This window comes from Lepisosteus platostomus, chromosome 7 (assembly GCF_059453375.1).
Source record: "Lepisosteus platostomus isolate fLepPlt1 chromosome 7, fLepPlt1.hap1, whole genome shotgun sequence".
Classification (NCBI taxonomy): domain Eukaryota; kingdom Metazoa; phylum Chordata; class Actinopteri; order Semionotiformes; family Lepisosteidae; genus Lepisosteus; species Lepisosteus platostomus.
The window spans coordinates 54,890,798-54,911,169 of record NC_142617.1 but is presented as its reverse complement, the minus strand read 5'-3'; the positions used below and the strand labels follow the sequence as shown (position 1 = coordinate 54,911,169).

Here is a 20,372-nt window from a genome sequence, read left to right as displayed (position 1 = left end):
AGACAGGGGTATTTTTGTAATTTCTTGAATTGGAATTAATATTCTAAACAAATGTCAGGAGGAACAATGTTTTTAATTTCTCAGTTACAGTACCAGTGTCACCGTCTCCTCCTTGAAGAGTTTAGAGGTGTGGATGGAATGCAGCAATAATGGCACAGCCACAATTGCAAAGATGTGCAATGGTGTTTATTAAAAGGAACTGTGTTCCCAAAGTCCACACCCCAGAAACAAAGTAAAAAATACAAACTAACCAAGGGGGAAAAAACATAAAGCTATAGTACAATAATATATATATATTAACTGATGTAAAAGAAAATAGATTATTGTAGGCAGCTCCTATTCTACCCCACAACCAACTTTCTCGTACCTCCCCCTTCCTATCTTGAAGAGCTCCTTTTCTAGGTTAAACTCCTCCCCCTAGAATATTCCATTATAAAGCAAAAATTATTTTACAAAATAATAATCAGAATTCTGAAATACACATTTCTCCATTGAGTACACAACTAAATAATGAACATATTATTACCAAAAATAAAATATCATACTCCTTTTATGTACATAAATGTTGTTTAAGAAAATACTACCCCCTCTTAACGGCATCTTCTTACAAATCAATCCACGCATGCGCAACTCTGAAACAGGCAGTTTGAAACAAAGTTTGTGTTCTACAGGTTGTGGGAGAAACCATTTTACGGTGAGAAATCCAAACAACTTATTTATTTGAAACCGGTGAGTTGATCATCATTTTGCTTCATCTCACTTCTAAAACAAAGGAAAACGGTGTTTGGTTTTAGTTAATGTTTAATTTTGATAATACGGGAACAACCTTACTTTACTCTGTGTGTGCACCCACAGAGCAAGTATACTGTAGCTATCCCCAGAATTCCAAACCAGTTTGTTTACGTAGGAAACCAGAGTTATCGCCTTTGTTTAGATAGCGAAAGGTTTGCATTTCTGTACATGTGGATACCTCACGAGTGCCAGGTGATCTGGAAACGGAGTCTCTAGGCACAACAAGACTGACTAGGAACCTTTGGACAGGACATTTCTTTGTATTTGATATTCTTCAGCAAGTACTGCTGAACTTCTGTCACTGACTGTGAGTTATGTTTTATGTGACATGCAGAGACAGTGAATATGTGTATACTGTACATATAGATTTGTGTAGATGTTGAGATTGTCCATGTAATGGATCAACGGTAATGTCTACATTATCTTTCCTCCTTTCTGTCAACACTGTGAGCTTGCAACATCTATAAAAAAGGAATGAAATGATTGGAAAGATTATCAGGGAATGAGTGCATGGAGTCTTCTCAACGGCACTACTTTTCATAAGCAGAGCCGACAGACATCCACAGACCACCAGCTGTGACCAACCAGTTATGACAGATTGGTTGCCCAAGTTCTCAAGTGATATTTATTTTTTTTAACATATTTGGACCATTCTCAACTGCTCCCTTTAAATATTTCAACAAGCCTTCTATGGGAGAACTGTGACTTAAAAAAAAAACTAGCCTGGAAAAATGTTAAGGACAATAAAGGGATTAGCATCACAAAGGACACCTCCAATGTCATACAGTATATCACCTCCAAAATGATATTTTGATACTTTCCGTTTGATGAACAAATGAGTGAGGACACATTTATTTTGATTTTTACAAATGTCTTGAAGATTAATAATCAAAGTTGTAAATTTCCTTTTTCCTAGATTTGTTGGTTAGAAAGTTACCCCTACACATGTTACCGAAAGGAGTATACAGATATTCCAGGTTTCCAACTCTAGACCTCCAGATCTGGATTCCAGTAGGTTTTCTGTCTCACTTTAAATTGTCAGCATCTTAAGGCTGCAGGGAAGGGATAAACTGGTTCAGTTAAACCTTAATTGGATCAATTTAACACTCCCAGTTGAAGAGCTACTGTATATAGAACTTAAGGAGAGATAGAAAACCTGGTGTATTCTAGACTGTAGTTGGGAATCCCTTTACACAGATTTATTTAATTTGCTTCCACTCACTTTGTGAGTGCTTTACTTTAGTCCTGTTTTAATCTGAGTTCTGCATTCACAGTTGCAGGATCTCTTGCGAGACCAAAAGGGATTAGAGATGCTCCAGTGCTGCTTTGTCTTTGTGAACCATCTTAGATACCTGATTGATTTTCAAACCTTAGGAATGGAACACTACCAAGGAAATGGACCCACTAGAATAAGACAGTACTTACTCACCTCACATTACCTATTCAAGGTCAAAAGTTTCTTATCAGGCTTTTCAAGAGAAAATTGAATGTACTGTATATAGTACAGTTTTTACGTATGCTGCACCTAAATGCCAATTAAAATGTGAAAATAAACATTACTTCATAAAAGATTTTTTCACCTTCAGAAGATGTTCGAACTCCACAGGGCAGGGCAAATATAGTATTACAGATGAAAAATCATCCCTGTTTTTCTGTAACCATTGCTAATACATGATTTGCCATATTCAGGAAAAATATTGAAGTGGATGTTTAAAAATGGAAATAAGAATTAAGAGAATATGCTATTGAGCATGGTGCTGCAAGATGGCGCAATGGTTAGCGTTGCTATGTTGCAGTACTGGGCCCAGGATTCAATTCCTGGGGTGGTATCTACATGGGGTTTGTATGTCTTTCCCTTGTTTGCGTAGGTTTTCTCTGCATACTGCAGTTTCCTCCCACAGTCCACAGGCATACTGGTAGGCTAATGGGTAAATTGGTCCTAGGTGTGTGTGTGTGCATTTCTGTGTCTGTATGTCTGCCTTGTATTTAATTCAGGGTGTATCCTGTTTTGTACCCATTGCTTGCTGGGTTCAGCTCCAACTCTCCCGTGACCCTAAACTGTACGAAGCAATTAGAAAATGGATGCATATACTGTAAGGCACTTTACAAATTAATGTAATGTTAAAGTTACAGAGAAGCTATAACAACAACAATAGTTGTAGTAGAATTTTTTGAATGTCATGTACCTTATCTCAATTCCCATTTGTCCATTTTCAGTTTTGTAAGAGGCCTTCCCACCCTGTTTCTTCCACCATGTAAGATGGAGGCAGAATCCTGAATGTTGTACCATATCCCCATCCCAGGTGAGCCAGAGAAATTTTCACAGCCATTACAGCCTGAGAACATTTGCCTGCAACCACTACAGTAGAGATAAACATAATAGCACTTTGAAATATACAATTCCCTCACTATAATACGTGGTACAACCTCTTGTGAAACAGGTGTTGCTGCTTTAATACTACACACATAATCATCTTTTTTAAACTTATTCTCATGTTTATCATATTATTTACACCTCATGCAAGGAGATAAACAGGTAGGACTCTGGATCAAAGCTCTTTATGTATCCATTCAACAGGTACATCTACTGTACTACATACTGTAAGCTTCACTACATTGCCTTGCCAATACCTCTCCCTAGAGGGACCACTAACTTGGGTTAAATTTGGATGTGTGCTTATTGATTATGGTCTGTCTTCCTTAGACAGCAAAGCCTAATTGTGCAACAGTATATTCCTTTTTTTCTACAGAGGTCTGAGACAATTTTAGGATATGTGAACCATGCAAATTTCCTTAACATAAGAGAATAATGTCATGGCTAAATCATGCCACTGAAATGGAGTGCTCACTTCCACTTTTGTACATGACCACAAGCAGTAGAAGCCACAGCACAGTTGAGCCATCTCAGCTAACACAAAGAGGACTTGCAGAAAACACCATGCTGACAAAGGAATAGTTAATCAATCTAATTTAGAATGCTATTTGTGTACAGAATTCCACACATTTTTACAAAATCAACAAAATCACTTGTCAGTAGTTCAATTAGGAAAAAATAAGACAGATACAAATAAAACAATTACAGTAGCAATGCGTTACAGTAACTTGCAACTAAAACACACACAGTAATGTGATTAAAAATACCACAGTACAGTATTTAAACCAAGACTTTACAAAACCAATTCATACATAGTTGTTCTTAATTTCTTTTTCACTAGGAAAAACTGACCTAAGTTCAGGTTCCTGCACTTCAGTTAAAGTGCATTGTGGCCTAGGATACTATTACTGAATCTGTCCCAACAAAGATAAAGTGAATACTCATATTATCAACATATCAAACATTACTTCTCATTTTTAAATAGCCAGTAGTAATGTCTGCAGGCAGCAGCATAGCCCTGACAGCCTCTCCCCTATTGCGTTCTCCCACTATTTGACACATTTTTTTTTTATTTATTTCTTCTTGTCTGGTAGTCTCTATGTGGCAGCCTGTCCCTGGGGCTGTTGTCAGTTCCATTTCACTGCCACATGTATAAAAAAGTGATTTATGAGGTTTACTGTCAAACATCCTCTTTATGTCTCTGTTAAATATCTCTAATGTTAATTTTTTTCCTTTCTTCTTTTTCGGTATTCAGGGTAACATGTCTTCATCTTGACATTTTTAGTATTTTCAAAACAACTTCTTAGACTTGGCTGTGTTTCAAACCATATTACTTGTGTCTGAATGATTCTTTCTTGCATTCATGCCAGTTCTGTTTAGTTTTGGATACACAATCTACCAGACAAAATATAAATTAGGATTAGAAATGCTTAGTTTGAATACCATGTTATTTTAAGTACAAGCAACACAAAAGTCCAGTGTGGACCCTGACATAAGCATATTATCAATTCTGTACAAGCATTCATGTTCACCACACCTGCTGCTACAAGCACTAAAGCACTAAAAATGGCAATTTCAAGAGATTAGAATAATGTGACATAATAAAAGTGGATATCCAAGCCACTACAAAATCATTTTGTGTCACTGCACTAATGCTGTGCTTATTTGCTGTATTGAGACAATCTAATTGAAAGTATTTGAATCATAATAAAGTACAAAGGGGAAAATAAAACTTTTTCTCAAACCTTAACTTTCATGTTACTGAAATCATCCATAATCTATTGCAACTACCTACTGTTCCATCTTGCACGTAAGCAGGTATTTGTGTTTAGAATAGTATAACCTTTATCTGCAATGCAGATACAGCATACAGCAAACACACAGATAGACACCTTATGTGGAATGACATAGCACATCTTACCAGAATGTAAGAAATCAATTTTTCATTTTTTATATCACTTTATTTGTACACTGATTTCCCTTGTAACATCTTATGAGGTTGGATCATAATTGTTAAATGCAGATGATAATGCACTTCATGCATTGGCACACTTCATGCCACCTATGCTCAATTTAATTGTTGCTCCTGCTGCTAGTACAGAAACAGAGGGGAAAAAAGGGGTGTGCATAAAGATTAGTGTTGCTTGGATTTGGAAGGAGATTTTTTGAAACGTTGTTCATTTAATATTTGAAATGTAAGGAGGAGGAGTAAACTTCAAAAGACAAAGAAATTAATGAGAAAGGCTTAGGTAGAAAGGCTTTCTGCCAATTGATTCCGAGATCAAGCTACAGTTCTTTACCCTGTGTTAACATGGATTTCAGAGTTGCTGACTACAGCTGGTCTTTACAACTTTTTACACTGCATCTCCTTTTCCTTCTGGAATTGATAGAACATCAAGATATAGATTTTTTTTGTTGCAAAGTTGCTGCTGACAAAAAAAGAAACTTTTTTCCTAAGTATGTCATGAGTCACATATTATGTGACTTTATTAAAATTCTAATTTGTTGTCTGGCAAAACACCACCTTTACCACAAATTTTAAAAAGGAAAACTATTCCTTTTTTATTTTTATTTAAGCTGAAAAAAAGAGCTTAAAACTACAATGTTTAAAATGGTCAATAAAACAAGGAAAATATCTCCTTTAATGATTAATTCATTTTAGACCATACCATTGCTAGATGTATTCATAGAAAAAAACCTGGAAAGGCAGATACAGTAGAGATGATGAAAATCTATCTGTGCGGGAACATGTACAGTACACACCTGATACATGACAGAGTGGCACCAGGAGAATGAAGAAAGCTTATAAAAATGATTTAATAATATATCAGCATATCCTTCAATGCCAAATCCAGCTCTAACATACAGAAAAAGTGCAGTCTGACATATGCACTAAGCACAGCTCTTTAGTCCATGTTTGCTCTGCAAACAAGTACTAATATTTCTTTCAGATCTTTTTATGTTTGACAGACATTCAGTTAATATACATTTTATCCCATTTATTTTTTCTCTTATCCCATACCTTGTTTTTCTGTATTACAATATATGTCTTTGTGCATGGTACTATACTATATGTGTATAGACATCTATTAAAAACTTAAGCCACCTCGTAGAGTTTCTTGGATCTACCATTGACGGAATTAGACAGATTAATAACGTAGTTCAAGTAGGTAGCTACTACAGTAAGTCTGCATGCGTAAGCTGCAAAGGAACAAGCAAAATTTTATTCCATTCACCCGAAGAAGGCTCCACAGCCAAAACATTGTGTTTCTTTTCTTCTCTTTTCAGCATGAAATAAACCTTAAATGGACCTGATATAATAAAAGATGTGTTGCTTATATGGTCTTATTGAGAAGAAATATAAATGTTTTTTTCTTCTCCTTGAGAGCTGATTAGAAAATCACAGGGTGTATTCTTATTAAAAGCTTACTGTAAGTACACCGTTTTGGGGTTAGCCTGCTGTGAATGTATGACCACCAGCAATTCATCTTTATTGGAAAACGTAGGTTATATGTGAAATTAAGCAACCAGATTCTTATCCCATAGAGGTCTTCTAGCTAAATCATGAACATTGTAAATAAATACTGTAGCAGTATCCCCCCCAGAGGGGGGAAAGCAGTACAATATGGGTAAACCCATAAATAGAACATGGCTAAAGAGTACAAAGGACCTTATAATATTGAGTGAACTGTAAATGCTGTCAATTCATTTACATTCACTTAAAACCTGATTAAACCTGATTTTGTAATAAAAGCTGAATCATCATGACATTTTCAGGAAATATTTACTCCACCTCAAATTTAAGAAACTTCCTTTGAGCTCCAGAGTTAAACAGCAGAGGTTTTACAAGGCTACTATAAAATGACTTGTGCAGCACAGTTTAGAGGTTTTAGATTCCTTACAAAGTTTACTGCCTCTCACTACATGGTAGTCACTAACACTCCCTGTAGGTATGATTAACTACCCAACACTCTCTTCTGTTCAAGAATAAAAATGGTCACTGTCACCTGTAAAGGTCCATGACCCTCAGGTAGAGTCTATTTATTAAATGGGGTTTGGGGATTCAAGGACATATGCTCGGACCTCTGAGACTGGAAGGTATTTTAATAACTTCAGTAGAATTTATAAATCACTGTAGAGAGCACAACCCCTGAAAAGACAGCTAGGACACACTATCTACTGTCAGAACACGAAAACAAATGAGTACTTTATAGCAAGGCGCTTTGAATTCCCACGAGAAAAGCTTTTTTTTGTGACTGTTTTTTTTTTATTTTATTTTAAATTTATTATAAATTTACATAGAATTCCAAAGTAGTGCTAGTATAATTCTAGTCAACTGGAGGAAATGGCAGATTAGATTGTAGTTAAACTAATTGTAGGTCAAACTGGATGGTATTTCAGGCAATTCAAGGACCTCAATTGAACACACACCTTCTAGCACAAGCATGTAGTTAAGGTAGGTTATATTTAGTAGATCTATTTTTACAAGATCTCGTTTTAGACATGGTCTGATCTAGAAATATATACACATGTATCCAATATATGTGTAAATCATATTCTACATATATACACTACCCAATATACTGGCTGCTCTGCAGTCCTAATTGGCATCCCATCTCTGCACAAAAATACAGGTCTAAATATAGAAAATAAAAACATTAAACCACCTCTCCCTTGTACTCCATCACTTGGATAAAAGTTCAACTTTGAAAAACCAGCAGGTTTCCTTATTGGGAATTAATGTGTTTTTTTTTTCAAATAATTAATGGCAAAGTTATGGTCCTGCATATAGTATGTAATTTCCTTTTGATTGACCCATTGGTGCTAAAAAAGTGAAATCTTAGTAGAATTCTTGTGATCTTTTTAAAAAAAAATATTAGGATCAAAGAGTTTAAATATATCCACCTTTATTATTTTGTCTTTCAGCATTAGTACCCCAGCAGAGTGAAGTTAGTTGTAATTACTTCAACAAAGTCTAGACCTTTCCACACTATTATTTCAATTTAAAATCTTAAAGTTTCAGAAAGGTTTTAAAAAAGGAGATGTACTGTGTTTTCTTTTTTTGCTGTGTTTGCAAAAACATGAATTAAGAAAACATTGATGTAACTGCTCAGCAAATTCATAAATGCATCCTTAAATGTCTAAGATGGAACAATAATACAAAAGTTACAACAGAAATTGCTATAGAAAAGACACACTTATATATACATTTTAAAAAGTTGTGCCAGTGTGCAATAAATTCAGAATAAACACTCAAACATATTAGATTGTGTTTGCAAAATATTAATAAAAACCTTCACATTTTACTTTTATTGAAAAGTATTATTAAATACACATTAAATTAAAAACGTTAAGTTTTTATATAAATATATAAATAAATACGTCTGAAACGTATATTGTATACATTTCTAAAAGTTTGGCTTCTGCAAACTTTTTCTAGTTTTCTCATATCACTAAATATAAAGTTTAATAAGGTCATACATTGTAATACAATGTTGTTTTCAGAATGAATATCCATGCATCCTCATATTCTATAACGTGTCATTATTTTGGTCATGTATATATGACCTATTACTGGATAAAAAAGAGAAAAGCCTTCTCCATGAATAACAGGAGATTGATTGCTTGTTTGAGTCCATATCTTTACATTGTAATGGCATCAGTTTCCAATACTGAATCCCACCCTTTGGTCATCAGTATTTTCTAAATGCATTCTTAAAAGCATTGAAGAACAAAATAGGAAAGCTATTGAGGGGGAAAAAATTAAGCTATAATTTAAATTTGTGGGTAGCTATTGAAACCTGTAAAGCTGAAATGGTTTGCATTTTTTATCTTTTGCTCTTGCAGTGGCTTAATTTTTCAGATAAAAAATGCCTCGGGCACTAAACTGTTTTCTCATTGAATTTTCTGGCTGTTGGATGGTCATTCCCTGAGCACTGCTGTATTTATAGTTGTTGGCATCCAAGTATTAAAATCACCATATTGAACATACCGGCTTAAAGTTTCCAGTATTGAACATATTGAAGGTGCTAGCTCTGCAGTCCCTAAAGAGACAATTTTGTTAAATTGACAAGTCTCTGTCATCCAAGTACTATCTTTCACATATTGGATTTGCTGGCACTACAGTTTTACAGTTGATTGTACCAGATTTACAGCCTGTAGGTTTCCAAAACAGAATTCAGCTCAATGTATATGTTGAATTACTGAATCTTGATGTACATTTTCTTTGTTACTATTTCATTTTGTTAGTATTCCTGCCTGTCTGATTGAGTTCCATTACATTAAGATACACAATTGTGTCTGACAATTAATTACTGTTATTTAAGGTTTGAAACCAATATTTGGAGGTTTCACAGAATTTTCAAATATTTTTATTAATTTTATAAAACAAAATATGTATAGTTTGTGTCCTTTTGAGGAAAATGTAAACTTTAAAAGTTCTGTTTAAAAACACCATGTGAAATCTTTTGAATTTGACATTCCCCCATGACATGAAGGAATCATTACTAGCTTGTTTTTTAAACTGCAGACAGGTATTCCATTTTTAATTTCTGCAAAGTAATTAATCATATATGCCTTTGTAGAGAAACAGCATTAATACCCTGGCATTCATGGAATTCATGTAAATATTTATGTGAACATAATTTCCATCTGTTTTTTTTCCAAAATAGTTAAAATTCAGATTATAGAAGTTGTAATTGAGACGTACCTGTAGCTTAAAGTAGACTATCCCTATTATTTTGATTGGACGTTCCTATTACAATGGTATTATAATACCTCCTGTATAGTTTGCTCAATATCTCTAACCATTTGGGAAAAATCATACTGGAACATACAAATGCCAGCAGCAAATCTGTTAGCAGGTTTTTATAAAAGGAGGTCTCAAATTAAATTAGGTGGACAACTAGGTCCACTCCATGATTGTTGTGGTAGGTACTTGTATTGGTTTAATGTTAGCTTTACTTACCCACAGGTACTTTTTAAAGTGTTAATTCTTTACCATGCATAGAGATTTTATTTTAAAAAAATGTTTCTTACCACTTAGGGCAAGTGCTTCTGCAAAAGAACATAACAACTAGATATTTAAGTTATCGCCCGATGAGAGTGTCACACTGCATGTGGAAAACAGTTCTTACAACTGTTGTTGGACCACCTACTTACCAAAGAATGTTGCTTAACCCTTCTGGTGACTGCACAATATGAAATCCTAAGAGAGGGTGAAAATGACCCTCAACTAAATGACCTCTCTGTTAATTTGAAACATTTCTCAATTGATTTATGAAATTACGGATGAAGTCTAGCTTCTGCTTGAGGAAATTTGTTATTCCTCCAGGATGTGTTCTGCAGTAGTTTTTAGGATCAATAACTCCATCTCCTATCTCTAACAGCTGTAGAGACAAAACTCTTTGTGAATTCACAGACTAAATTCATTAAGTTATCCTTATGAATCAAGTGGGACAATAAATTGGATAATATTACTATTAGCATTACTATTATTACTTATTTTTGTATTAAGCATAGCACAGTTAGAATCCACATTTAAGACAAGATAGACAATGATAGGAAAGTCAAGAATTACTTGTACCCTTTAGTCCAGATACTGCGTAAGGCACACATAGCTGAGATATTTTATCCAAACTCATATCCAGTAAAATCTACTGACTTGCAACCTAGTTATGAGAGCTGGTATAGCCCTTCATAATCATATATGATTAGTTCTTATTTTATAAGGTTTAGAGGAAGAGATGTGATAGTTGTGGAGATAGGTTCAGAGATCAAATAAAAAACAGTCTTTGTTGGAGGATTTAAATTAACTAATCTACTTAATTAATTATAGGAAGCTTTGTTTTTCTCTTTTCTCCTTAGAAAACAAAGAGTTGCTAAGCAGTGAGGTTACTGCCTCATGAATATAATCCGTGATCATCTAAATAATTTCTTACTGGTAACAGAACATTTTTTTTTGCCGTTTCTGTCTCTTGGAGAGTGGAAACCATATTGCGCAATCAAATCATAAATTCAAAGGCAAAAATAAAAAGCGGTATAGCAGTGCTAAAAGTAACATTAGAGTGAACTAATTGTCTGTCAGCAAAGAGCTTGCTATTAATAGGCTGGGCAAACGATTTTTAAATTTTAAAAAAAATAAATAATGAGATATAATGATGTGTTCCTGCTTAACTTAGACATTGCACGACTTTAAAACATATAAAAACAGGTTTAGAGAGTTAAAAACCACTTTTTATGCGCGAAAAATGGGTGATTTGTCTTCCTCGTGATCAGCTCAGAGTCTTTGTGTACGCTGTAAGGTTTTTACTTCTTAATTAAACGTTTAAAATACACGAATTTCATAAAGACAACACACGTTTCGAAGAGAAAAAATCCCATTCTTTTCTCTTCCTGGTGTGTGAAACTGATCAGCAGGTCTTTTTTTCCCAATCAGAGGCTCTGAAAATAGCGTACCGCCCACTGCGCTCCGTCAGAGAGGGGCGCGGCACCGAGAGAGGGAGGAGGCCCGGAGCTCAGCAGTACAGAACGAACGTTCTACTGCCTGGAGCGCTTATGGCAGCGATCGCGTCTGCATTTATAACTTAGTTTTTAAAATTAATCAAGCAATATGAACCATCTCTTTTTACTTTTAAGTCACTTAATTATCATTAAGCGTACTATTAATATTCAATGCAAGACAATGTTGTAAATAGGGGCTACATTGTTCTGCTTATTTACTAATGATTCCGCTTTTCGAGAAGCCACTCCCTTTTCCCTTTTCAGTCTGAGATAAGAAACATAGAGAGTGAATTCGATTTTTTTCCTATTTTATTACTTGCAAATTCTGTTATTGTATTACAGACACATTGTTAGCTTATATACATATTTCTTTCCAACACTGTGACTAGATTAGAGAGGATGCCAATGTCATAAGGTGACTTTTCTGCCAAGCCACATTCTATTACTCTTTCTCTATCTTGAAGTGACTAAATATTCTATACAGACTCTAGACACGAATGTGATAAAGTAGTATGAGAGTTTGTGGATGCACTGAAAACTGTAAATCGCCTGAAAGAACTGGTTAAGCTGCCAAGAGGTCCCTGGAATATTTGCCTGGAATTAATTAGTTCTACAGTATGACAGAAACACGGAGGTGCTGTCCAACAAGTCACACATACAAAGTTTTACATGTCGAGTAAAGAAAAGTGGTCCAAAACACTGCAGCATGGATATATATGAATAACATTGGCAGAAGAGTATTGCTACTTATTTAATTTCTATTGTTTTGTGAACATTTACAAACAAACTTTTTATGTAGCATAACATGAAGAAAATAACTTCATTTATTTTGATAATGTACATTTTCATATTTCCCATGGTATTCACAAGCATTTTAAAATGGTTTACATATATGAAGAGACAATACTGTTTTGAAGGACTTGGCAGTTCCTTCACCTTCATGTTAACAGGCAATGAACTGTGAGCTTCCATAAACTGAGTTTGATTAATTCAACTATTTTATCGAAGGAGATCATAAAAACTGCACAGTATTTAGTCTACTTTATTTTCCCCCTGTACACAAATGACCTATACTTGAAGAAAGGCATCAGAACGATGTCTTGAGCGTCATGGAGGAAGACATAGCCGGCTGTTCCTGCATAAGCTAATGAACAACATCAGTACGCATATAAGTGGTCGTGATAATCCTACAGTTCTTTACATATTAATATTAATCTCACCTCCTGCTTTCATAGTTTCCAGTTCCAGTTTCTCTCCTTTAACTGCTGTTAATGCTGCTAACATGTGACTAAGCTAGTAACTAAAATGAGACTTACTACCTATGCCTTGGATTCTGTTGCTTCCCAAAGCTACCTTCTCTGCTTTTTCTGTTACTTCATGAATTAAACCAAATATCTCACCAAACATGTCTCGGGATAATCTAAACAATTTTTATCCTATATCCAACCTAACCTTTCTTGCTAAAATTTTAGAACAAGCTGTCTCAATTTAATTAAATAATCATCATTGTAAATAACCTCATCATACCCCCTCCAATCTAGTTTCAGACAATTACACAGCACAGAACCTGCCCTGGTTAAAGTCACTAACAATCTTGTTATGGTTTCTGGTTCCTATTAAAATATCCATCCTTATTCTTCCATACCTCAGTGCTGTTTTTGACAGTCTTAACTATGACATCTTACTTTCTCTTCTTTAGAGTTTTTTTTAGAGTTCCCGACATTGCTCTTAAATGGTTCAGCTCTTACCTTACTGATTGTCAACACTTTGTCTCTCTTGGTGGGTTTAGCTCTGAAATCGGACTCATTAAGTCTGGTGTTCCTCAGGACTCGATACTGAGCCCCATACTATTCAGTATTTACTGTGCATGTTCCAATTGTCAGCTATTAAGATTACATGGTCTGAATTATCATTTCTATGCTGAATATACTCAGATCTACATTCACGCTATGTCTGCACTTTCTAATTGCACTATGACATAAAAACCTGGATGATTCATTTTCCTTCCTTTAAATTGCGACAAGACTAAAGTCATCACTCTTGTCACTTCCCATCAACTACTGTATATAAAGACAGTGCAATAACTGTGGATGGCACTGTACTTGAATTTCAAATTAAATCTATACTACACAAACTTCAGTATGTCCAGGATTCGGCCGCTAGAACCTGGACAGGTTGTGTGCAAGTGATCACATTACTACTTTCCTGGAGTCCTTGCACTGGCTTCCTGTCGGGTTTTGATTTTTACTTCGGAATCCTCATACTCACCTGTAAGGCTCTACATGGCTTGGCGTCTTAGTACTTATTAAAATTATTATCTTCCTACTCTCAACCTTGCAACTATTGTTCATCTGAATGTGGTCTCCTGTATGTCTCCCAGGTTTGTCCATATACAGTATTTTGAATGACAGATCCTTCTCTTCTTATGACCCAAAGCTCTGGAATTATAATCCCAAAGATATCAGAGAGTCACCTTCCCAGAGTGCTTTCAAATCCAGACTCAAAATCTTCAGAAGGCTTTTATTTAATTGATGCCTTTGTCTGCCCCTTTGAATCTTCTACTGCATTGTAAACCCTTGTTTTTGATTGTTCTTATTCTGTTATCTCCTCTTCTTGTTTTATTGTCTTATTGTAAAGCGCTTTGAGACACTACTTTTAATTACTTTTATTAGTATTAATCCTTTAAATCTGGCCTTTGTCATGTAGGCTTGAATTGTGCTGTGCGGACCTCCAAGTACTTAACAATTACTAACACACTTCAAGTTAGCCTTTTTTCACAAAAATTGTGGATCAGACTGTGACTGCTGAAATTAATCTTCTGTCTCAAGAGCACTTTTTTTTGTCAGTATTTAGACAAAGACTCTGTATTGAACCAGTCCTTGCTAAGATCATTAATGAATATGCCTCTTACTCTGGGGCATTTATTTTTTTTCTCTCTTTCTGCACTTAAGTATAGCCTTTTATATGATCTATGGTTGGATGTTTTAAATCTGATGTTGTACCAGCTGCTCAAGGTGTTCCACAGGGTTAGGTGCTAGGACCTTTAGTAGTATTTGCACTTTGCCTCTTGGTCACATTGTTGCCATGATGTCCTTTGTATTCACTGCTATGCTTATTGTGTATCCTCTTGAAGACCATATCAGATACTATTTTTGCGTTTTCTGCACTTAAGAGACGTAGGTCTGAAATTATTATAAGTATCCAAAAGGACTTTCTTAAGATAAAAGGTGAGTAGTCTGAAGAAGTACACTGCATATAACACCCATCTTCTGTAAATATCACAGTGAAAATGAATGGACTTTTAGGTTCTCTTGCTCACATTCTGTATGCGACACTAAATGATCAGTTAAGGTTCACCTATGCATGTATAAATAGTCAAATTCAAGTACTTAAGGACACAAGTATGAAAATACTTGTGTCCTTAAGTACTTACTCACATTAAGTACCTTAACGTACCTTAAAGTACCTTAATGTGAGATATGCAGATTCAAGGTCTTCTTACTGTTAAAGACCAGGATCCATATGCAACAGATAACTCTTAGGCACAGCATCATGTCTGTGGAACTGCCCAAATTCATTAGAGGCTCAGCAAGTGTTGACTCAAGTTTTAAAACATGCTTAAAGAGAATCTTTACAGTATGTATAATGTAATCAGTTAATGTATAATTTAGTTATACTGTTGATTTAACTGGGTCAGTTTTTTATGCTTTTCATTTTCATCTTTTAAATACTTCTGTTATGTCTTATATGGGTGTGCTGTTGCATAGCAACGTTGAGTTTCTTTCAAAAGCATTTTGTTGCATTATTGATTGTTTTAATTGTAGTGTTCATATTGTTTTGTCTTTCTTTTACTGCAAGACCACTGAACCACCGAAACCATGAACTGCTTTATGAATAGAGTAAAAATAATATAAAAAATGATTATTAAACCAATTTAATGGTTTAAACTTCAATTTGAGCAGTTCCAATTGCCAGTCCCTCTTCCTGTGTTGCTAGAGATAATTCCACATTACATCAGCTTTGTGGGGGTCTAGGCAAAATTTTGGAAAGATGCCCTTCCAGATAACAATTTGCACATACACTACTACTATTCTCACCTTCCAACACAACCTTATTTTACTATTTGGAACAATTAAATAGATTAATTATATAGCTATAAAACTTTTATTAACCAGCTTTGAAGAACACATAATAAGTAACTTACTGTACAAGCAAGCGCAAGAAGTATCCATTTTACAAAGATAACATGTACAGTATTTTAACATTGCAAGTAATAACCTGAAACATGAATCTATTGGCTTCTAGTAAAAACTCCTCAAGTAGTCTACATGTCTAGCTAGAAAATGAGAATTATCTACCATTCACTGATTACATGGATCTGACAGACCCAAACCCAGTTCAAATACAAATGCATTATTACAATGACTTGATGTGGAGTACCTCTTTTAGATGGCTTATCCCTGTCTCCTGTTCTGGACTTCCCTTTCTCAGTTCCAAATAGGTATGTCATTTTGGAAGAGGACGTGTGTCTATCAGTTGCAACTACACGATTTTAATTTTAAACTATCACAACATAGTTTGCAAGGCAAGTAAAGGTGCAATGTTTCATTTAATGTAAGATGTAAGGAAAAATCAGTACAATTTATCACACCATTTACTGAGTGAAATGAATAGCATTCAAGGTGAGATACATTTACTGTATTAACAGTTAAACTACTACACTTACACTCACAACTGGGGGTATTTTGTTGGCTCATATTTGAGCAGTTGCAGATTAACGAACAATTGTTGTGTTGCACATTGAGGGACCCTAATGGTGGCCTCAGGGCCCTAGACAGTCACCCAGATTGCCTGAGTCACTATAGAAATGTAATAAAAAAGCATCAGATATGTTAATTATTGTCACAGGAGACAGAATGAAAAGTCTTAACAATAACACTAAAGTACTGTATATGAAAGGGAAAAAAGAGAGGATTAGTTAGACTTGTATAGGGTCTTCAACGTTTTTGGAGAAGCTAAAGGAAATAAAATGGTTGATCGTACAACTGAAAGGTGTAACTTACATTAAAGCTAAATTTTAAACACAAAGATTCTGCAAAGCACAAACGGCTGCTTTATATGGAACAGGACGACTGCATGACTGCTGCGGGGAAGAATATAACATTCATCATAAAATGTAGCTGCTCATGGAAGTGGAAGATTTCAATTTTTGCTTCAGATTTGATTTTGTATGTTACAGGCCAGGGCTTTCCTCTACCAATCTATAAAGTTTCTGTAAGTTCATTGCAGAGAGATAATATGTTTTAATTGTTTCAGTAAAAATAAGCAAAATATGTAAAAGAAAAAATGAATATCATTAGAGTTCTAATTTTGTACTCAAACTTTTGAAGAAAGAATCTGGCTTTTAAATAGTAACTATTTTAATACTTTGCATTTTTTCTTATCCATAATAAACAATATTGGCAGTACCAGGTCTTTCATGTTTATGAAAGGAGCATTACTTCTGTCATCCACTAGGTGTCTCAATGGCAACTAAACACTATTGGTGGGGAAAAAAAAGGTTGTAAATTTGTCAAGGAGCTTCAGCCAGTTTCCCACAGTTTTGCATCCGCCTTTCAATTCCTTTCATGCTGTTTACCTTTTTTTCCATTCTTAACATCCCAAATGAGGACAGAGGAATGCCTTTTAGTTTGCAGCTATACCAGAAATGCAACTGTTTTTGTCTGTAGTTTCATGACCTTGACTGTAATTGTGGAGGTCACTGTCTTAGCCTTTCCCACATCTTTTGCATCTTTGAGCCAAAGGAGAACATGCAGTAAAGTTGTTGCCAGTTAGTCATAATTTTCCTTTTGGCTGTAACAAAAGCACACAGCGTTAATAATGCACTGAAGTTCACTGATTCCATAACGTGGAATGCAGATCTTACCAGAAAGAGATATAGGTGTACAGCACTAAGAACAGACACAAATCCAACAATGCAGTGACCCATGGCTTATTTCTTTTCACACATCATGCTTTTGATCTGTTTTACTCTTTTGTTTCCTTCGTTTTTATCGTTTCTTTTTATTTATAACAAAGATTTTAATGAAGTGACACACAAAAAGGGTTTGAATGATTTACATACGATATGAATATTTAATGCTAACAGGGTAGAACACTCTTTCTCTTCTGACTGAATGGTAATGATGGGATGTACTAGTGATTCTTCTGCAAAAGACAGCAACAGCTGTTTTTGTTTCATTTTCTTTCATTGCATATCGCCACATTTTTCTATTTCATGTAATTTTTATTTATTGAATATTACTAATAGGAATATTAGAAGAGAAAAAAGAAAATGTATTACCATTGCCAGCTTATATATATACTGTATATATGCTTTTGGCATGTTGTCAGTAAATTTACACTCAAAGAATATTAGAGCAGACAGTGTTTGTGTGCAAGCCTTAACTTCAGTTTCAATATCTGATCTTCTTTAAAGATCTAAATAAAATAGAAAATTTATAAAATTTCTTTTTTTAAGTCTGCTACTTCAGTATTAACGACAATATGGGCCACTTGCATTAGCAATGCCAATGTAAAATATGGATTAAATGAAAATGTTCTATTTTATGGCAACTAAATTACTAAATTAAAACAAATAGCAAACACTTTTTGCAGTGACAAAGGACATACTTGTTTCTTATGATGATTTAAAATAGTCTGACTGTAGCTCACAACAAGTCAAAAACAGATTGTATATATTTGGTTCTATTCTATGTCTTAGCACTTCTCCTTAAAATGAGGTACTGCAGAAGGGAAAACAGTCTACCTGTACCCTTGTGGCTCATGCATAATCTGCAATATTTATGCGAAGGACATTCAAGGTAAAATCTTGGGAAATAAAACAAAAGTGGACTAATTTATTCTTCAGATCTATGCTTGATATTATCTTAATTATGAGTTTATTTTTGCAGATCAATAATAAAATTGACTTGTGTTTTCCTTGGAATTTGTACATAAAAGCAGAGAAAGTACTGTAAGTTAACTCAATCATAAGACTGAGTTGTTGGACTGTTACTGGGTTCACAGTAAATTTTGGTCAAAAGAACAATGGGAAATCTAGTCTCAGTCCTCCACATAAGAAAATACTGTACAGTAGCTTTCACTTCTACACAACACTTTTGCCAAGACTCAGTAGTAGGTCAGGACTGTGGTATACTTGTAAACATATGATATAAGCCTCTTATTGTGATGTACTGCATGACAGCTGGGTCTGTATCTGTTCACAGCAAGCCCTGTTGTCCCTAAAGTTTTATTGTCATTGGTAAGTCATTTCATTCACTCGATAAAAAGAAAAAGAGTTGGGGTAACATTTTGAGTCAGAGGTTTAAAATACTATGAATAATTCCTTAACAAACAAGCTATTACTACCCACAATTACATATTATTAACACTTCTACATTATAAAACAACATGATGGTTGTTTATGAACATATCAGTAAAGGTCAGTTTGTACCAGATACAGATCCTGTGATCAATTAGCTATTAACTGCTTAACTCATCATTAATTGCATGTTTGCTAACAAAAGACCAATTATTCCCACACATAAGAGCTTTGTTAGTAATATTTGAGTGTTTATAGCTTGTTATGGATTTAGTCATTTGTAATTAAAACATAAAAATGTCATTGTACTTAACATTTCTTCACTCTCCCTCCATTTCAGATGAAATGACATAATCATACTGTACTTGTTTGTGTGAATCTTTCCTCAAATGACAAATGTTAAGTCAGTCTGGTCAAAAAATATAAACACATGCAGCACGTGACCTCTGAGGGGCAAATGTAAAGGTCATCATTTCATATTCTGTATGGCTAAATGTTGACAGCCAGCTCATAGTGCAAAGAAAGCTTTCTTCCAGTAGCATACTTCCATAACAACTAAGATTGTTTTAGTTTGTTTCACTGATCTCAGACATTTAAGGAGCAGGGAATTTGTGTTTATGTAGAAAATACAGTAGTTCTGCAATGTAATAATGTTTGCTTGGCTATTTTGTGGAAATATAATGTATACTGTGTTAACAAGAAATACATTGAGAATGAAGTACAGCTGTAAGCATGAAAATATAGTATAACATTGCATGATTCAAATGGCATATGGCATCAAGCTGTGTATTCAATGCATAATGCAGCTTAATAAATCCGTGCTTCTGAAAAAAGTCCACCTTGTGATTGGAAAAATAAGAAACATGATAAAAATTCATCTTTAATAAATTGTGAGTGCTTTGAGCTTCAACACAGCTTCAACATGCAAAAGTTTTTGGAATTGAGAGCCTATATATAAGTATCATTTTGATGTCAAATTCAAATAGTTTCTTTTAAAGAAGAATGTATTTATTTTGAGGAGAATAAGTAGAAATGAAAAACTAAGACATTAAACAGTTTAGAGATGGTTAGCAGCCCCAAAACATAAGCTCTTAACATTGTTTTGGGCAGCTAGGGCTATTAATCACTAAAACAGGATTACCTCATAAAACAAGAACAAAATTAATCTGAGTCTGATGTATATGTATACAGTATGATCACTTATACCCACAAATGTCTGGTTGTACACTAGAACTTCAGAACAGACCACAGATACAGCAATAGATATGTTCCTGTATAGGATAACATTAATTCAGTTACTATATAGTTTGTATGTGGGATATGGCTCTAAGAATAGGTGCC

General features: G+C 34.5%; 1 protein-coding gene and 1 long non-coding RNA gene across 5 annotated transcripts in view; one reads left to right on the top strand and one right to left on the bottom strand.

The window, feature by feature from the left end:
- Nucleotides 1-20,372, bottom strand: part of insyn1 (inhibitory synaptic factor 1) — a 50,940-nt gene that overhangs the window by 21,339 nt on the left and 9,229 nt on the right. The window contains exons 2-3 of one of the 3 annotated variants that reach the window (XM_088641291.1): nt 10,328-10,373; nt 7,742-7,784 (exon numbers count right to left, since the gene is read on the bottom strand). The exons of the other annotated variants lie outside the window; for them this stretch is intronic. Of the exons in view, the coding sequence (XP_088497417.1) occupies nt 7,742-7,777 (36 nt within the window). The 5' untranslated portion in view covers nt 7,778-7,784; nt 10,328-10,373. The remainder of the gene's footprint in view (nt 1-7,741; nt 7,785-10,327; nt 10,374-20,372) is intronic. 3 annotated transcript variants of the gene reach the window in all.
- The window catches only part of LOC148659246 (uncharacterized), a 34,774-nt gene continuing 15,034 nt past the window's right edge, over nt 633-20,372 (top strand). The window contains exons 1-3 of one of the 2 annotated variants that reach the window (XR_015940378.1): nt 633-729; nt 3,010-3,095; nt 4,008-4,099. This is a non-coding gene — a long non-coding RNA (uncharacterized LOC148659246). The remainder of the gene's footprint in view (nt 730-3,009; nt 3,096-4,007; nt 4,100-20,372) is intronic. The other variant, XR_015940377.1, reaches the window with a different exon arrangement.